General features: G+C 38.9%; 1 protein-coding gene across 2 annotated transcripts in view; it reads left to right on the plus strand.

Moving 5' to 3' along the window:
- The window catches only part of CACUL1 (CDK2 associated cullin domain 1), a 47,881-nt gene that overhangs the window by 14,755 nt on the left and 18,478 nt on the right, over positions 1-14,648 (plus strand). The window contains exons 4-5 of one of the 2 annotated variants that reach the window (XM_065638863.1): positions 6,359-6,454; positions 12,172-12,274. In XM_065638863.1, coding sequence (XP_065494935.1) covers positions 6,359-6,454; positions 12,172-12,274 — 199 coding nt within the window. The remainder of the gene's footprint in view (positions 1-6,358; positions 6,455-12,171; positions 12,275-14,648) is intronic. The other variant, XM_065638864.1, reaches the window with a different exon arrangement.

Here is a 14,648-nt window from a genome sequence, read left to right on the forward strand (position 1 = left end):
ATTTAGAGAAAAGAGAAAAAGAGAAAAAGGGATCTATTGTTGTTTGTTCATGTGTTTGTTGTCGTGGGACTTTTTTTTTGCCTTGACCAGAAACAGTTGAATTCACTAGCCTTATGTAATTTTTTTGTTCACTGAAGTTAATAAGTGAGACTCAGTCTTTCTCTGAGTAAACAAACACTGGTTTGCTTACATCGTTTCTATTTTAAATCAAACAGAAATGGTAGAGCTAAACCATCAGAATTTCTTGCTCAAATTCCATCCGTCTAAAAGCACTAGATTACATTTGGAGCCAGTTGCTGATAGCATACGTAGGCTCTTCAGCACTCCAGGAGGTTTGGCCTTTTTCTCCTCTATTGTGTCTTGAGATATGAATGCATGTGTGTAATTTTTTTGTTTATTAGGAACAATATTTTTTTTTTTTTATAATGAACATGACCAAACTGAGCAGTGACTGGTGTTGGTAGATAATTTGCATGATTGCTGTGTGGCCCCCAGCACCTGCAGATTTAGGGTCTTGCCAGAAAGCTTTCATGCCTCTTATTAATCCTTACAATTTCTTGGCCTTCTGTCTCATCAGCTCTCCAACCAGCCGGTGCAGTGTGTGAAAATATCTTCTCACCTATTGTTTCCGTGGAAGAATATGCATTAGAGTCAGGTGTAACAGCCATTCTGCTATTTTGGGGGCTTCCAAATCTCTGGAACTGAGTGCCTTGTCTCACATCACTGTCAGTTGCCATCTGTTCTTAAAAATCTGTCAGCAATATCTGTGGACAACCTGTTCCTTCCTCGCCTTTTCCTTTCTGGCTTTCTGTCTCATCTTTTACCTTCCGCTTGTCCCCTGTGATTATACGGAGTTTTGCCATCCAGTGGTGAGGAGCTTGTCGTTGCCTGCCCCAGCTCTTTCTGAAACATCAATCTGATAAATACAGATCCAAACTTCAGATTAGTTTCTGAACTTCCTTATTTGTCTTTTAGAAACAGTGTAGCTTGCAGTATTTCCGCTGGTTGCAGGAGTAAAAGTGAGAAGTTTAAGTGGCTTTGTCATGATTGCCCTGTGAGATTTGTGTGTAGTAAAGGTGGTATAAAAATACATCCAAGTAGTGCTTTGAGGGACCGGGGAATCTGAGCTTCTGACTGTGGACAGAGTTACGGGCTGGGTACCACCTCATAACAGTTCTTGATATTTATACTTTAAGGTAATTTTACCCCAGATTGTTTTATAGATATATTCTGTTTTCCTTCCAAGGTACACCGATGGTTGTATTAGCTTTATATAGTGATATATTGTAATTGAACAGTTATGCCAGTCTGTAAAGTAGAACTTTTGACATCATCATCTATGGCTGTTTCTTGTGTAAACTTAGTAAATCAGATTGCTAATGAAGTTATGATTAGAATTCAGTCATGTACTTATGGGAGGCCAGGTTATTATACTCCATTTAGATGAAGAAGCCCATTCTTATTACGCTGTTTGTGTGGGCTTTGTTCAACTTGCCAGCCAAATGAGAGATAGCGAGCAGCCTTCACAACTCCCGTCTCATCTCTTGTAGCATAGAAATAACACTCAAATTAGCTCTTGTTAATTTGAAATGAGCTGATTCCCTGAATTAACTTCCATAGCTGCAGTACTTTCTCGAACGCTCATGTAGAAAACAAATCTGCCTCCTCCATGTTCTGCCTATAGAAAAGATCAGAAATAGAGGTGGAAAATGAAAATTGAGAACCTGCATTTTCCTAACTTTTCTTACTAAATACATTAAATCACTAGTGTTATGGTCCGTTTGGGTTAGCTGCACAGTCTGGTAATACTGACAGGCTGTTTCTTAAAGAGGAGACTCAGAGTGGCCTTTTATCTGGTCCATAATATTTAAAAGGAAAAAAACAAGCATCCTTCAGTTCTGCTGGGGGAAGGTTGCTTTATTGTTTGTGAAACAAGCCTATAATGCTGTGAGTCACACTGAATTGAATCGGATCAAATGAATGCTCAGTATTAGAACTCGGACGGCAGAAACCAGAAGTGTTAGAAGTGTGTGCATCTGCATGCGTGAACATCAAAAAGATCGCTTGTGAGCTGAGGTACAGGTAAGGGTCACCATATTGCCAGAATTGCCATTAAAAATGACATTGTCGTGAGCAAGCTAACCTGAGAAAAGCATCCTTGCATGCAGCTTTTTGAAAAGGCTTGTGTTCCTGCAGTCATTTTTAGTTCCTTGCCCCATTCTGCTGGGTGCTGCAGACTCTGATGTAATTACAGAAAGTTATAATTAAATATGGCACAGATGAATATGTATTTACTAGATGGAAAGGTTCTAAATATATGTTACTATTAAACACAGTTTTGGTGGTCCTTAGATACAATATCTTTTTTGTTTTACAAACTTGAAAAATGGAAATGGAAGCATAGTCTACATCTACCTTGCCCTAAGACAATTATGTGAGAGTATGTTACGATGCTGTGCAGCTTTGAACAGTTTTGAGTGCAGACTTGACTAGGAAAGCACAGTCGGTCTTGGAAGGAATTGTACTTTGGCTTGATGTCTGTTTTTTATAAAAGGTTTTAATAGTACCCTTGTCTAGTGAGGTAGACCTGGGCATCACATAAATTGTCTGCAAGGCGAAGTAAACAAATTAGATTTTCTTGAGGAAAGAACAAAAACTGATTTAAAAGTTTCAGACCACTTACGTGAATAACAGGTTAATTTGTGTGGTCGGAGCCTTTCTGCCTTTTCGCTTGGCAGGCGTGGGAGAGATGCCGCAGCATCTGTGCTGGCGTTTTGGCAGCGAGTGTGTTCCCAGGAAAATGAAACTGCCCATTCAACGTAGGAATGTAAGCTTTACTGAATATATTGCTGATCGTGCCAGATGACTATTCATAAACAGATTAAGTTCGTGTTCCTCAAGCAAAGAACTGTTGTCAGTGTTTCTTCTGAGCCATTTCTGAGTTGTCTTGAGCCAGCAGCATCTGCTGGTTTCATTCTTATGTTCAGTTGAAGAATAATATTCAAACTAAAAAAACCCCACGTCGTCTTCAAGTATACACTTTCTTGCCCACAAGCTTATTGAAATGCCTAGATATTAGATTTCAAATAAGGGTAATTTAGCATACTGGGTCTCTAATTGCTTGTTTTGTTTTGAAGATGTCTGTCTTACACGTCATCCTTTCTCAAATGTGTTTCTTGTTACTTCTCACTTTCTTGGTGTTGAGATGTCCACTATGTTGTGTGAGGAGATTAAATGACGTTCTTAACATTAGCTTTTAACAGCCATCGTATTTTATGCTAGGAAGTAGTTAATTCAAAACCAATCTGAAGATGTTAAGCAACTGCATCACTATTTGAAAAACATGACCCAAACGTTCAGTGCTCCTGTGGACAGATGCTCTAATAGTTGCTACTGGAAAACTGTTCTTCACCCTGTGAGTGGTAGATGACAGCAAATGTAGGACAGGATTTAAGTTGTCTCCCCATATAAGGTGTCTTAAAAAACAAAAAAAACCCAAATCCACAAAAAACCCCCACAAACTGAACTGACGGTTCTGTAGGATTCAGGATGGGGAGTGAAGGAACGAAGGATTCTCTTCCTTCCTGGAAAATGTTAAGTTAGCAGTATATTTTTCTTTCTGTGAATAGCTTCTGTAATAAATCACTTGGGTAAGATAGGAGTGGTTTTTAAAGACTTAGTGTTTTCTAGGGGGGTTGTAGGAAGTGTTATGCTTAATTCTGCCCTTCCCCCATAATTAAAGTAGCTGAATATACAGGTTGTCTTTTCTGCACTGAGACAGAAAGTGAAAAATGTCAGCCTAAGCAGTTTCTTTTGTTTTTTGTGTAATAGCTATAGCTGAATAAATAAAAATTTTAAATGCAAGCTTTACTCTAATGATGGCCATTTAATAGAAAAATCTTAGCAACATCTATTTACTCATGAATTTGATGCCATGCACAGCTTTTTACTTTATAACATTCATGTAGTTTATATAAAGCAAGTCCCATTCCAGTTATTGTCTTATTAATGTGAATGTAGAGATGTGGAGAAAGTTCCGATGCTCAAGCAGGTAACTGATTTCGGTGTGGCAGTTTTAAGCAGCCGTACGGTAACGCCCTAATGAACAGAAAACAGATGGTTCTTTTTCCCACACAGATGACGATATTCCATAGATGAGCTGGGAAAATAGTAGTATTGATTTCTTGTTGACTTGGGTTATTTGTTAGTTTACAAGTCAGTAATTGAGGAGAGTTTGATTGTCAAGGTTTTGGAGGTTTGCCTGCCATTGCCTAGAGTCTGTACATGGGATGAAGTCACGTACTGTCTGGACAACTTTTGTCTCTTTTTAAAATTTTTTTTTTATTTTATTAAAAAAAATTGCAAACTGTCAGTGAGAGAAGAGCAGTGCCCTGTGTCAGGCGAGGGTCTTCTTTTGTCTGACATGTTTTTTGAAGCACAATTTTCCTTTTTTCTTTAATCTTAGAAGCTATATGCCAAGTCTTTACAAATCAGAGAGTATAACCATATTTAAAGTTGAGGTTAAAAGGGGGCAAAGCAAGAATACATACTGCTTAGAAATGCAGATTTCATTGCATGTTATTTGCAACAAATTATGTATGTACTATATATGAAAGGGAGTTCTTAGAGTTGTTGACCACTTTTATACATTGCTGGCATTCTGAACTAAAATTTGTTTGGCCACCCCTGAGAACTTCATCTGCAATAAGATTAAAAACTTATGATCAGAATGATGAATAACCATATATAACCTTTGGCAACAGCATATGAATAGACTAACACTCTTTATTCCTTTGCCAGTTTCACTTTCCTTTCTGTCTGCTCTGTACTGGTGTTTGCCATGAAAATTACTCATGTGTTCATTAAGTATATTAAGGAGGGAGGCAAAATAAGCTAGTTTAAAGGAAAAAAAAAACCCCACTTTTATAAATTCAGAATACTTAATAGATCAAAAAGTCAACATAAATTCTAACAGTTCTCTTAGGGCCCCTGGTGAATGTCTGTACAAAGGCTGAAAAATCTGCTTCATAAAGATATGAGTTTTAAGTTCCAATAAAGTGGTTGAAGTGCAGCTAGGCTTGAGCTTTTCTCATCCAACAGACACTTTGGCTTTAGAAAAACCTTTGAGCTTGTTTTCTTGCAAGGTCCCAGTCGCTGCCGCATTCTCCATCCTCTTCTGACTTGGCGCTGTCAGGGAGGAAAATGGTGCAAGGGAAGAGAAGTTTTGCTTTTTCATTAACAAGCAACGCTTTGGGCGTGTATAGGAGTGTATATGTATATGAACAGTAGAAACTCGAGCAGTTAACCCCTGAAAAGACCATAGTATGAAAGTAGGAGTTGGGCCAGAGGGCGGGTTGGGATGGAGAGGGGATGAGCGGAGGAATACGTTACCCCAGCTCCATTTCCATCCCTGGCTGTGTAAGTGCACTCCCGAATGCTCTAATGCAGCTCCCCTGCATCCCTCCAAATAGATATTTATAAAATACTCTGGGTAGTGCTTCCCATTTTCTTGTTCCGTTCTCAATGTAACTTAGCTTGCTGCAGAACAAATCTTTTTAGCTTCCTTATTTCGTTGGGAAAGATAGTGTTGTATACAGAAAACAGTGCGGCCACTGTGGGCTCTACAAAGCCTATCGTAAAGTGGGCACATTGGGGTTTTGTGGAGCAAGGTTTTGCTTGGGGCTGCAGGGTAATGTTGTGGGTTGGAGGACTGCAGGAGATGTTCGTGGGGCTGATCTGAGGGCAGGAAACCAGCTGAGGAGCTCTATCTGAAGACATGGCTCTGCAGTCCCTCTAGCTTGATACCCCCAATATTTGCCTTGCCTTAGGTGACCCAGCAAAAACTTCAAAACGTTTTCTAGGAAGGACGGAGCTCCCTGGAGCTGGAGGAGGTGCCACTTGCCAGCTCAGATGCAAAGCAGCAGCTTAATGTCACCCTGTGTCTCGGAGTAAAAGCTGCAGGGGGGTTGGAGCAGACACTGCAGCGCTTGCTGAAATTCGGGTATAGATCCTGGGCGTGACAGGTAGTTCTCTCAAAATGAAGGTGTGGTCTTTAATAAGTGTTTTTATTTGCATATGCTACATGCCAGTTTGTGACAGGCATTCTTTATTTCTTATCGAATGGACCTTTTGCTGGGCGCTGACATATAGTCCTTGGCAAAAACCAGCTACTGAAGAAAACTGGTTTTGCTGGAGGGAGTTATAGCAGAAACTCTGGAATGATTTGTGGCTTGCTTTGTGTGGATTTAGTGGATCAAATACTTTGTGGTTTTTTGAGTTTGCTATGAAAGCATAGCCCATGCTGTTCCAGATCTTTCTCTTGTTCAAATTACAACCTGACTTTTACGGTTTTTTGCAGGCCAGCCCTCCAGATCTCTATATTGAAAGATTTAACGTAGCTCTTGGACAGTATATGGGAGCATTGCAGAGCATTGTGCCTCTTTTCATATATATGGTAAGTTTTAGAAAATTCTTTTCAAATAAAGTATGATGGTACACAAGGTCCTGACTGAAAGTGAGAAGTATAAAATGCGGCTGTAATGATTTCTAATTTCTAGAACTTATGAATCATGCCTGGTTTTGCTATCTGTGTAACAGTACTGATCATGTTGTATTGGGAGAGGAAGGAGGAGCCGTGCTTTTAAATGTAGAGTTTTGCAATTGGTTTCTGCCCCAATATTTCTTTCCTGGGAATGGGGGCGAATGGTTTCTATTTTGATTGGAAAAAAGCCATCCCAAACAATTAGGTCATTATGTATAAACAGGGATAGTTTATGGGCTTGTTATATGTTGGCTTGGTAGTTACAAAGAGAGAATATAATAGAATCATAGAATCATTTTGGTTGGAAAAGACCTTTAAGGTCATGGAGTCCAACCATTAACCCAGCACTGCCAAGTCCACCTCTAAATCATGTTCCTAAGAACCTCATCTACGGGTCTTTTAAAGCCCTCCAGGGCTGGTGACTCCACAACCTCCCTGGGCAGCCTGTTCCAATGCCTGACAGCCCTTTAGGTCAAGAACTTGTTCCCAAAATCCAGTCTAAACCTCCCCGGCTGCAACTTGAGGCCATTTCCTCTTGTTAAGTTACTTGGGAGAAAAGACCAACACCCACAATGATTGTTTCTTGCTTTTAAATTGCACAGATTCAGACAAGACAGGAAGAAATGTCTCTTGGAAATGTCTCTGTCACTTGATAAGGCAATTTATACTGTTGACTGGATGCAGACAAACTTAGGTTCATAGCACTGTCAGGCACACTTGCAGCAGTTCAGAAACCATTTGCTCTAAGTGATTTTTTTGTGCTGATTTTGTAATTTATGAAGTCTTCTGTACCTCTGAAGTTGCTAATTTGCATCATTTTAGCTATAGTGCCAAGAATTTATTGTTTGTGGGTTTGTTTTGTTTTCGTGCTAATAAATAAACTTGAAATTTGCTCTTCTCCCAGAAACCATCCTTGCATTGGCATCACTTAGAGATTAAAAAAAAAAAAAAGGAAATACTTGCTGTGAAACAAACTTTATTTTTTAAAGAAAAAAATATTTAAACTGATTTAGATTAAATAAATCTCAAAGTCTTCAAAATTATACTCATTGATAGCTTCCTGGAGTTTGGGAACAGTATCTTCTAGAAGAATCTCCTGCGTTTCAGTGAATGTACCTGAAACCAGGTAATTTGCTACAGTCTCAGCAGTGTGACCACATAGATTTGTTGCATTAAAAACAGGGAAGACTTTTTCCTCCCTATTGCACTCAGCTCTTTTTAGATGCTGGCCATTTTTCACCTGTGTGTTCCCGACTGGTTTATTGTAGGCAGGTGTTTAAGCAGGCTCATAATTTAATACCCATTTACAAATGGAGATAAACTGTTCAGGTGTGTACTTTTATTAAATGCTCAGATCTATCACAGAGGTTCTTCCATCGCAAAGGTCCAAATCTACCTTTAACAATTAAGACTGCACTAACTAACATAGAAAAATGTTCCTGATAGATGTATAAACAGACAGGTTTTATCATTATAAGCTTTGTCTGTATGAACAGAGAAGGTGTAATTACTGAATAGATTTCCATATCTTCCTTTGTCCAGAGTTGTGATGTGGTGTTTGTATGTTCAAATGAGTGCTCTGTATCCCAATGTTTCTTTTTTGGAGTTGGAGTCTAACTCATATATGAACATAGAAAAACTGGTTAATGAGCGGACCTGTAAAATAAATACTTAAATAGTTGGGTTTTTTTTTTAATTTGAGAACAAAGAGAAGTGAAAGTACTCTATCATTTCTAGGGAAAGCTGCTTTAAAGCGTGACTAGTGATTTGTTCAGGCACTAAAACTCTGTTCCTGCAAACACTTTCTCATTTAAGGGACTGAATAGATAGTGGTTTACATGTCAGCTCCTCTTGCTGCCAAACGCATTGCTGTTTTGGCTCAGCTATATCACTGGTTTTGAAGGCTAATGTCAAATTAAGTCTCATACTTTTTTTCTGAAATAATTTATTAATCAGTGTTGTGCATGATGTGGAAAATAGAGAAGTCAGGATGAAAAATATTTTCCTCTCATTTTTTTCTGCATGCATTTGGAAGTACTTTTATGTACAGTCACTCTTGTAGTTTTACATTGTAGCATCTGATCGAGTTTTTCTTCATGCAGCAGCAGCAGTTTCCTTTATTTAGACAAGAAAATACAATTAAAAAACAATTGCAAGAGGTGAAAGCCTAATTATTCTACAATATAAATTACAGCTTTGCAGTTACTTTAACAGATACTTCCAATGTATTCTTAAGTGAAGAGGACTAAGTCGTTGAACTCTGCGTTTCTATCAGAGATGGCAGCTCTTTCTTTTTTTGGTGGTGATGTGATTGCTTAAATCAGGAGTTTCCAAGGCTGTTGAGTTGCACTAATAAACTTTGTTTTGAAAGGATAATTACATTGCTGCTTAGAAAAACTTTGAACATGTATGTAAATATTTAAAAATCTAGGAAGCCAAAAAGAACCTAAAGTTTTTTTGTACAACTGGAACATGTTCGTGTCCCTTGGTGGCCAAAAAAGGAGTTGCCTTGGGCTTAGTCCTGTATGTTCTGCTATCAACAGCAGCACTTATATTCTTTTTCCTCATATGTACCAAACCACTTTTTTGTGTGTGAATCGTGGGAATACAGGAAAGGTGAGAGGGCTGACTTTGCGATTGAGGGAGTTTTCTTTTTCCTCCTTTTGCTAGAGCACTAGTGGTTTTCTTTTTCGTGTGGTGATGGATTTTTTCAGTCTCATGCTGTGGACTTTTGAAGAAGGCATGGAGGCCCAAAGCACTTTTATCCCTCCAGAATTCTGTGGGTTTAAGCTCCTTCAAAAGTTCCAGGATATAACTGCAGATGAAGCAAATTAGAAGTCAGCTAGGCACACAGTGAGTCTAATCATTCCTAAGAATGATTCCTAGTTTGCTTTGTAAATCTAGGTGAGGTTATTCTGGATGCTTACAGACTGTACATGTCACAGTATGCAGCACACGTGAATGAATAAAAATCATATTTCCACTTCAAGAAAAATGAAAATCGTCATTTAGCTGATATACTTTTTTATAATAGGTTCTCAACTGTTAATGATACTTTGAGATGTGGCTGAATCTCTTGTCTCGTGGCATGAAATGAGCCTAATGTTTGTGAGCTCTGTGATTTTTAGAGTAGTTAAGATATTTTTTTTTTTCATTGCCTCTAAAGTATTACTATTCTTACTGGCTGGTGTTGTACTTCATTGCTTATAAGCTAGAGGGCATTTTATTTGTGTTTGTATACACAAATATATGTGAATGAGATAATAATCGCTCTTACACAGTTTTTTTCTCTTTCAAGTATTTATTGCTCTCCTCGTAATAACGTTAACTCAATTATGTCTCTTAATGTTTGCCAGATTGCTTTATGATATGGTGGTTTGTAGAAGAAGTGCTTATATCATTTCTGACTTTCTCAGGTATCGCTATCTGCTTACCTTTTACCTGTCAGTGAGACCCTCAGGTGGCTTGACAAACTTTTCAAGAAATGCTGGTACAGACTCGGTAGCGAGATCTTATACAGAAAATCTTACTGTTTCTCCACTAATAAGAATGGGGAAGGTGACAGCTCTTCTGTTCTCTCCTTTCAGCAGTGCAGATTGGAAATAAGTATTAATACTTATGTTAGATGACTTTTCATTGCCTATTTAGATTCGTGCAAGTGTGGAATCTTTTTGGAAAGTCATTTTCAAGTGAGCAAGTGCGAAGAGTATTTTACAGTCGTTCTAAGTACTGTGTTGTAACTCTTCTGTTTGAAACTGCTGGAGTTTTTTGTTGCTTTTCTAGTTATGAAGCTTAAGGTATAGACATTCCAACGCTTGAACAAAAGGAAGAATCATGGTTTGCACATTGTTGGCAGCTGCTTTTTAATGTAAGAAGGTCTCGAGGCTGGGAAAGGAACAGAGTGAGTTATTTCCTTAGCTGGGTGCATCTCCTCTGTCAGCTCCTAAGAATCAGGTTTGGTTCAGGTCAGTGGACTTGAGCCGAGATGCTCCGGTCACCCCTGTGCTTTGCACTGGTGTGTGCTCAGGAGCTCCAGGTGGAAATGGTTTGGGACGTTAGGTCTGAAACACTGTAGTATGGTGCTTAACGATTCCTAAAAGATGCGTGTCTTCAGTTGCTGTGAACTCACCATCGACCAAAAATACTGCAAATGAAGTGAATCTGTTTCTTAAAAGGCAAGTTATTCTGTCTGCAGAGCCTTTCCCTCGATCTCTGTTCAAAGCGCAGGTGCGGGCAAAAGAAATAAGTAATAGCCCTTGGTAAAACCTCTACAGGTAGAATTGCTTCAGGGAGGGAACCGGCAGTAGGAAGTTACTAAATTAAAAAAAAAAAGCTTTCTAAGGTGGTTGTCCATTGCTATAACAAACCTAAATTTCGATAGGGGTGAGTATTCAGCCCTCAGATTGCCTTTGTTCCAACAGGTTTGGTTTTCATTAAAGGTAAATAACTGCTGCTGAATGCTTGCCTTGGAAATTTGTTTCTGCATAGAGGGTTTATTATGGTATGTGTATGGTTTTGGTAATGACCAAGAGAATGAGTTTCACAAAAAAAGTAAGATTGTTCTAATAGTGTTGTGAGGGTTTGTTCCAATTATGTTAAATGTGTTAGCAAACAGGAGAACAACTTGATTTAAAGTGTGGAAAAACATTTTTCCCTTAAGATATCCCTTCCTCTAGTAAATCTCTCAGATAAGTGTTCTGGTTCATTATTTTTTATTAAGTTGATTTTCTATTACAGTCTCTGTTTAACACTTTTACACAAGTCATCCGTATGAATTCAGTTGTTCTACTTCCATGTTAGTGTTGTAATGACAGGAGATTTATCTTGAAACAAGTGTGTTTTGTGTTGGTTTTTTTTTTTTTTTTTTTCCCCCAGCGTTTAAAACCCACCTATGAATAAAATACAGGCAAGAAATCTTACTATTAATTGCAGGCTGGGAACTGAGGAATAACACCAAATAGTACATTAGGTGTAGAGGTCCTCAAGGAACTCATTAATAGAATTTCCTTTGAGGGCTGCAGAGGTTAATTTATTATTAATGCTGACTGGATAAAGATAATTTAATCCTAAAAATTTTAATGTGGTTCAGTTTTGTATAGATTTTTATATATCACTTGTTTCCAGAGTTGATTAATTCTGAGTAGCCGTCCTCTGAGACTGTCAGTGAACCACAGGAGTGGATAGCTGTACTGGTGATAGATTATTGTAACGTACCTATTTTAATGGCTTAATCACTTTTAGATATTGGTAAAATGTTTTATTATATACAGCCCTATTTTGGTGTTAGCGTGTTTATAAAGTTCTAAAGTAAAGTGTTTTTTCTAAAACTCCCCAGCCTGGATTGATATGGAGATATATCTGTAGGTATAGGAAAAAAATGATTATACATGTCTGTGTGTAAGTTGCCTGTGTGTAAGTAGGTTTGTTATCAGTGGCACCATGTACATTCTTGACTTTAAATACATGTTTCTTGGCTGTACAGGAATGTTCTATGTAGTATAAATGCAGTTACCAAGCTCAAATATTTTACAGATTTAACATTTTGAACTGTTTCCATTCAGGGAAAAAGTAACTTTACTGTATTTGCTGGTATGAGAAACAAACTTGAAAACTTGTGTCTTATTTTCCAGAATAAATTTTACATAGAAACCAAGCTTAACAGAGACTTAAAAGATGACCTTATAAAGCTGTTTACGGAACATGTTGCAGAAAAGCACATTTACAACCTAATGCGTAAGTAAACCTCTTGAGTTTTTCTTGTAATGGGAGTCTGGAAAACCACAGCGCTTTCATATATCGCAGAAATCTACAGCAAATAGGGAGAAAATAGCAAATGGTTATTGAACGTAAATACATATTCCTTTTTAAAGCATTCACATGAAGAAATGCGGCACACGTCAACCTGTTTTTTCAAAAATATGATTTTATATGAAGTCACAGTTCTCTCAAGTATCTGTGGGAACGAATATATATTTCCCCTTATCACCTATGATTATGGCACAACAAATGTTTCATTTTCCTGTTGCATATGCTATTACTCTTTAACTTCATTATCAGAATACTGACAGGTATCATTAAGAATGTGGTGTGGTCAAAGGATTGTGATGCTACTGGGGTTATTGTCATGATGTACTCAAGTACTCCCTGCTAGCCAGTGAACTGCATAATGCTACAGGAGTTTCTCCATTAAGGTAATGGGTTAACGCAAATGGAACATACTCTGAGTGATCCTGCTAAGTGCTCCTGTGAGTATCTCCTGTGGTGAACCGCTGAGTTCGCTGCCACCGCCAGCGTGTGTTTGCATGAGCAGAGGGACCTGGCACTGGCCTGGTGAACTCCCCGAGGGGGCAATTAGCCAAGGCAGAGATAATCAGAGTTCAATTTGGAAGAGTTTGTGTAGTGGTGAGCGGTTGACCGGCGTGCTGGGAGAATTGCAGGTGTAGGTGCTTTGTGCAACTGGTGAGTTGAGCGTTGAGCCTGGTGCACTCCTTTGTGTAACCCAGCCCTGCTGTGGTGTCTGTGTCCATCTAGCACAGCTGCTCCCCTCCTCTGCTCTCTGAAGCAATTGCTGTCTCTGTGATAAATGGAGACCAAATGATGGACGATTACAGTAGAGTATATTTCTTTTGTCTTTACTTGAGTAGTGATGCCCAGGCTATGAAGATGACAAGGGGTCTGGAGCATCTTATGAGGAGAGACTGAGAGAGCTGGGGCTGTTCAGCCTGGAGAAGCTGAGAGGGATCTCATCAGTGTTTATAAATATCTCCAGGGTGGGTGTCAAGAGGATGGACCAGACTCCTTTCAGTGGTGCCCAATGACAGGATGAGGGGCAGCGGGCACAGACTGAAGCACAGGAGGTTCCATCTGAATATGAGGAGAAACTTCTTTCCTGTGAGGTGCCAGAGCCCTGAACAGGCTGCCCAGAGAGGTTGTGGAGTCTCCTTCTCTGGAGACATTCAAACCCGCCTGGACACGACCCTGTGTGATCTGCTCTGGTGACCCTGCGTTACCAGGTGGATTGGACTGGGTGATCTCCAGAGGTCCCTTCAACCCCAACCAGTCTGGGATTCTGTGATTCTCCAGCAAAGGACTGGGGGCCAAGGAGCTTTGCTGTGTTTTTTAGGGTCACTGTGAGTTGGCGTCTGGGAGAAGGGTGGGTGAACAAGGTGACTACCCTGAGCTCAGGGAGCCCGGTACCCTAGAATGATGGGAGGTCACCAGCTCTGATGCCATCTTGTCCTTGCCCTTTAGAAAAGTCTCCCTAAGAAGAGCTTTTAGCCACGTAACGGATCAGATCACCTTGGAAATAGCAGGACAATGAGGAATCCTCACCCGTGGACCTGATGTTTTATTTTGTGCCAAAGAGGTTTAACGGTGTCATGAAATGTGGTGAGATGATTGCTGCAACAGGATCATGGAAAATTCAGCTGATATTGCCTTAAAAGGAAATACGTTGAATTTTAAATGTATGCATTTTTCAGGCGATTAAAGCATTAATGTGATTTGGTGTTTGGTGTTTTTTTTTTTTCCAATGACAAAACAAAAGTAACACTGGTCAGATTTTTATAACATAAGTAATGCGAGATGTGTGTTGCTATGTAATTCGTTTTCTCTGGATGACAATATGAGAATCTAATAGAAATTGCAGATGAACCATTGACAGGAAAAGGCCTGTGATGATGGGCCATCTCCCCAGCTCTGTGTTAGTTGCACAGTAAGTAAAAATCAAAGAGAACATTGGAAAATAAAATTTAAAAAAAAGAAAAAGCTATCACCCACTGTGTTGCTGTATATAAGTAATATATACTGACACGTATAAACTCTTAACTGTGATCTGACTTGGTTAAATCTTGTATAATAGGATCTTTAAATTGAGTTAAAGTATGCCTAAATGAAATTCCCAACTTGCTAATGGATTCTTGGGAAATATTGAAGACACAAAGCATATGCTATAGTATTGCAGAGGTGCTGAAAAAGTTTGTGTTGTATTCTCAGCTGTTCTTCTAGCTTGCTGAAATTCAGACTACAATAGCTAAGACTATTACATTCATTTTTAGAAGCGTAAGGGCCCTACAAAAGTAAGATATAAGTCAGTGTTTGTTATTTA

This window comes from Caloenas nicobarica, chromosome 7 (assembly GCF_036013445.1).
Source record: "Caloenas nicobarica isolate bCalNic1 chromosome 7, bCalNic1.hap1, whole genome shotgun sequence".
Classification (NCBI taxonomy): Eukaryota; Metazoa; Chordata; class Aves; order Columbiformes; family Columbidae; genus Caloenas; species Caloenas nicobarica.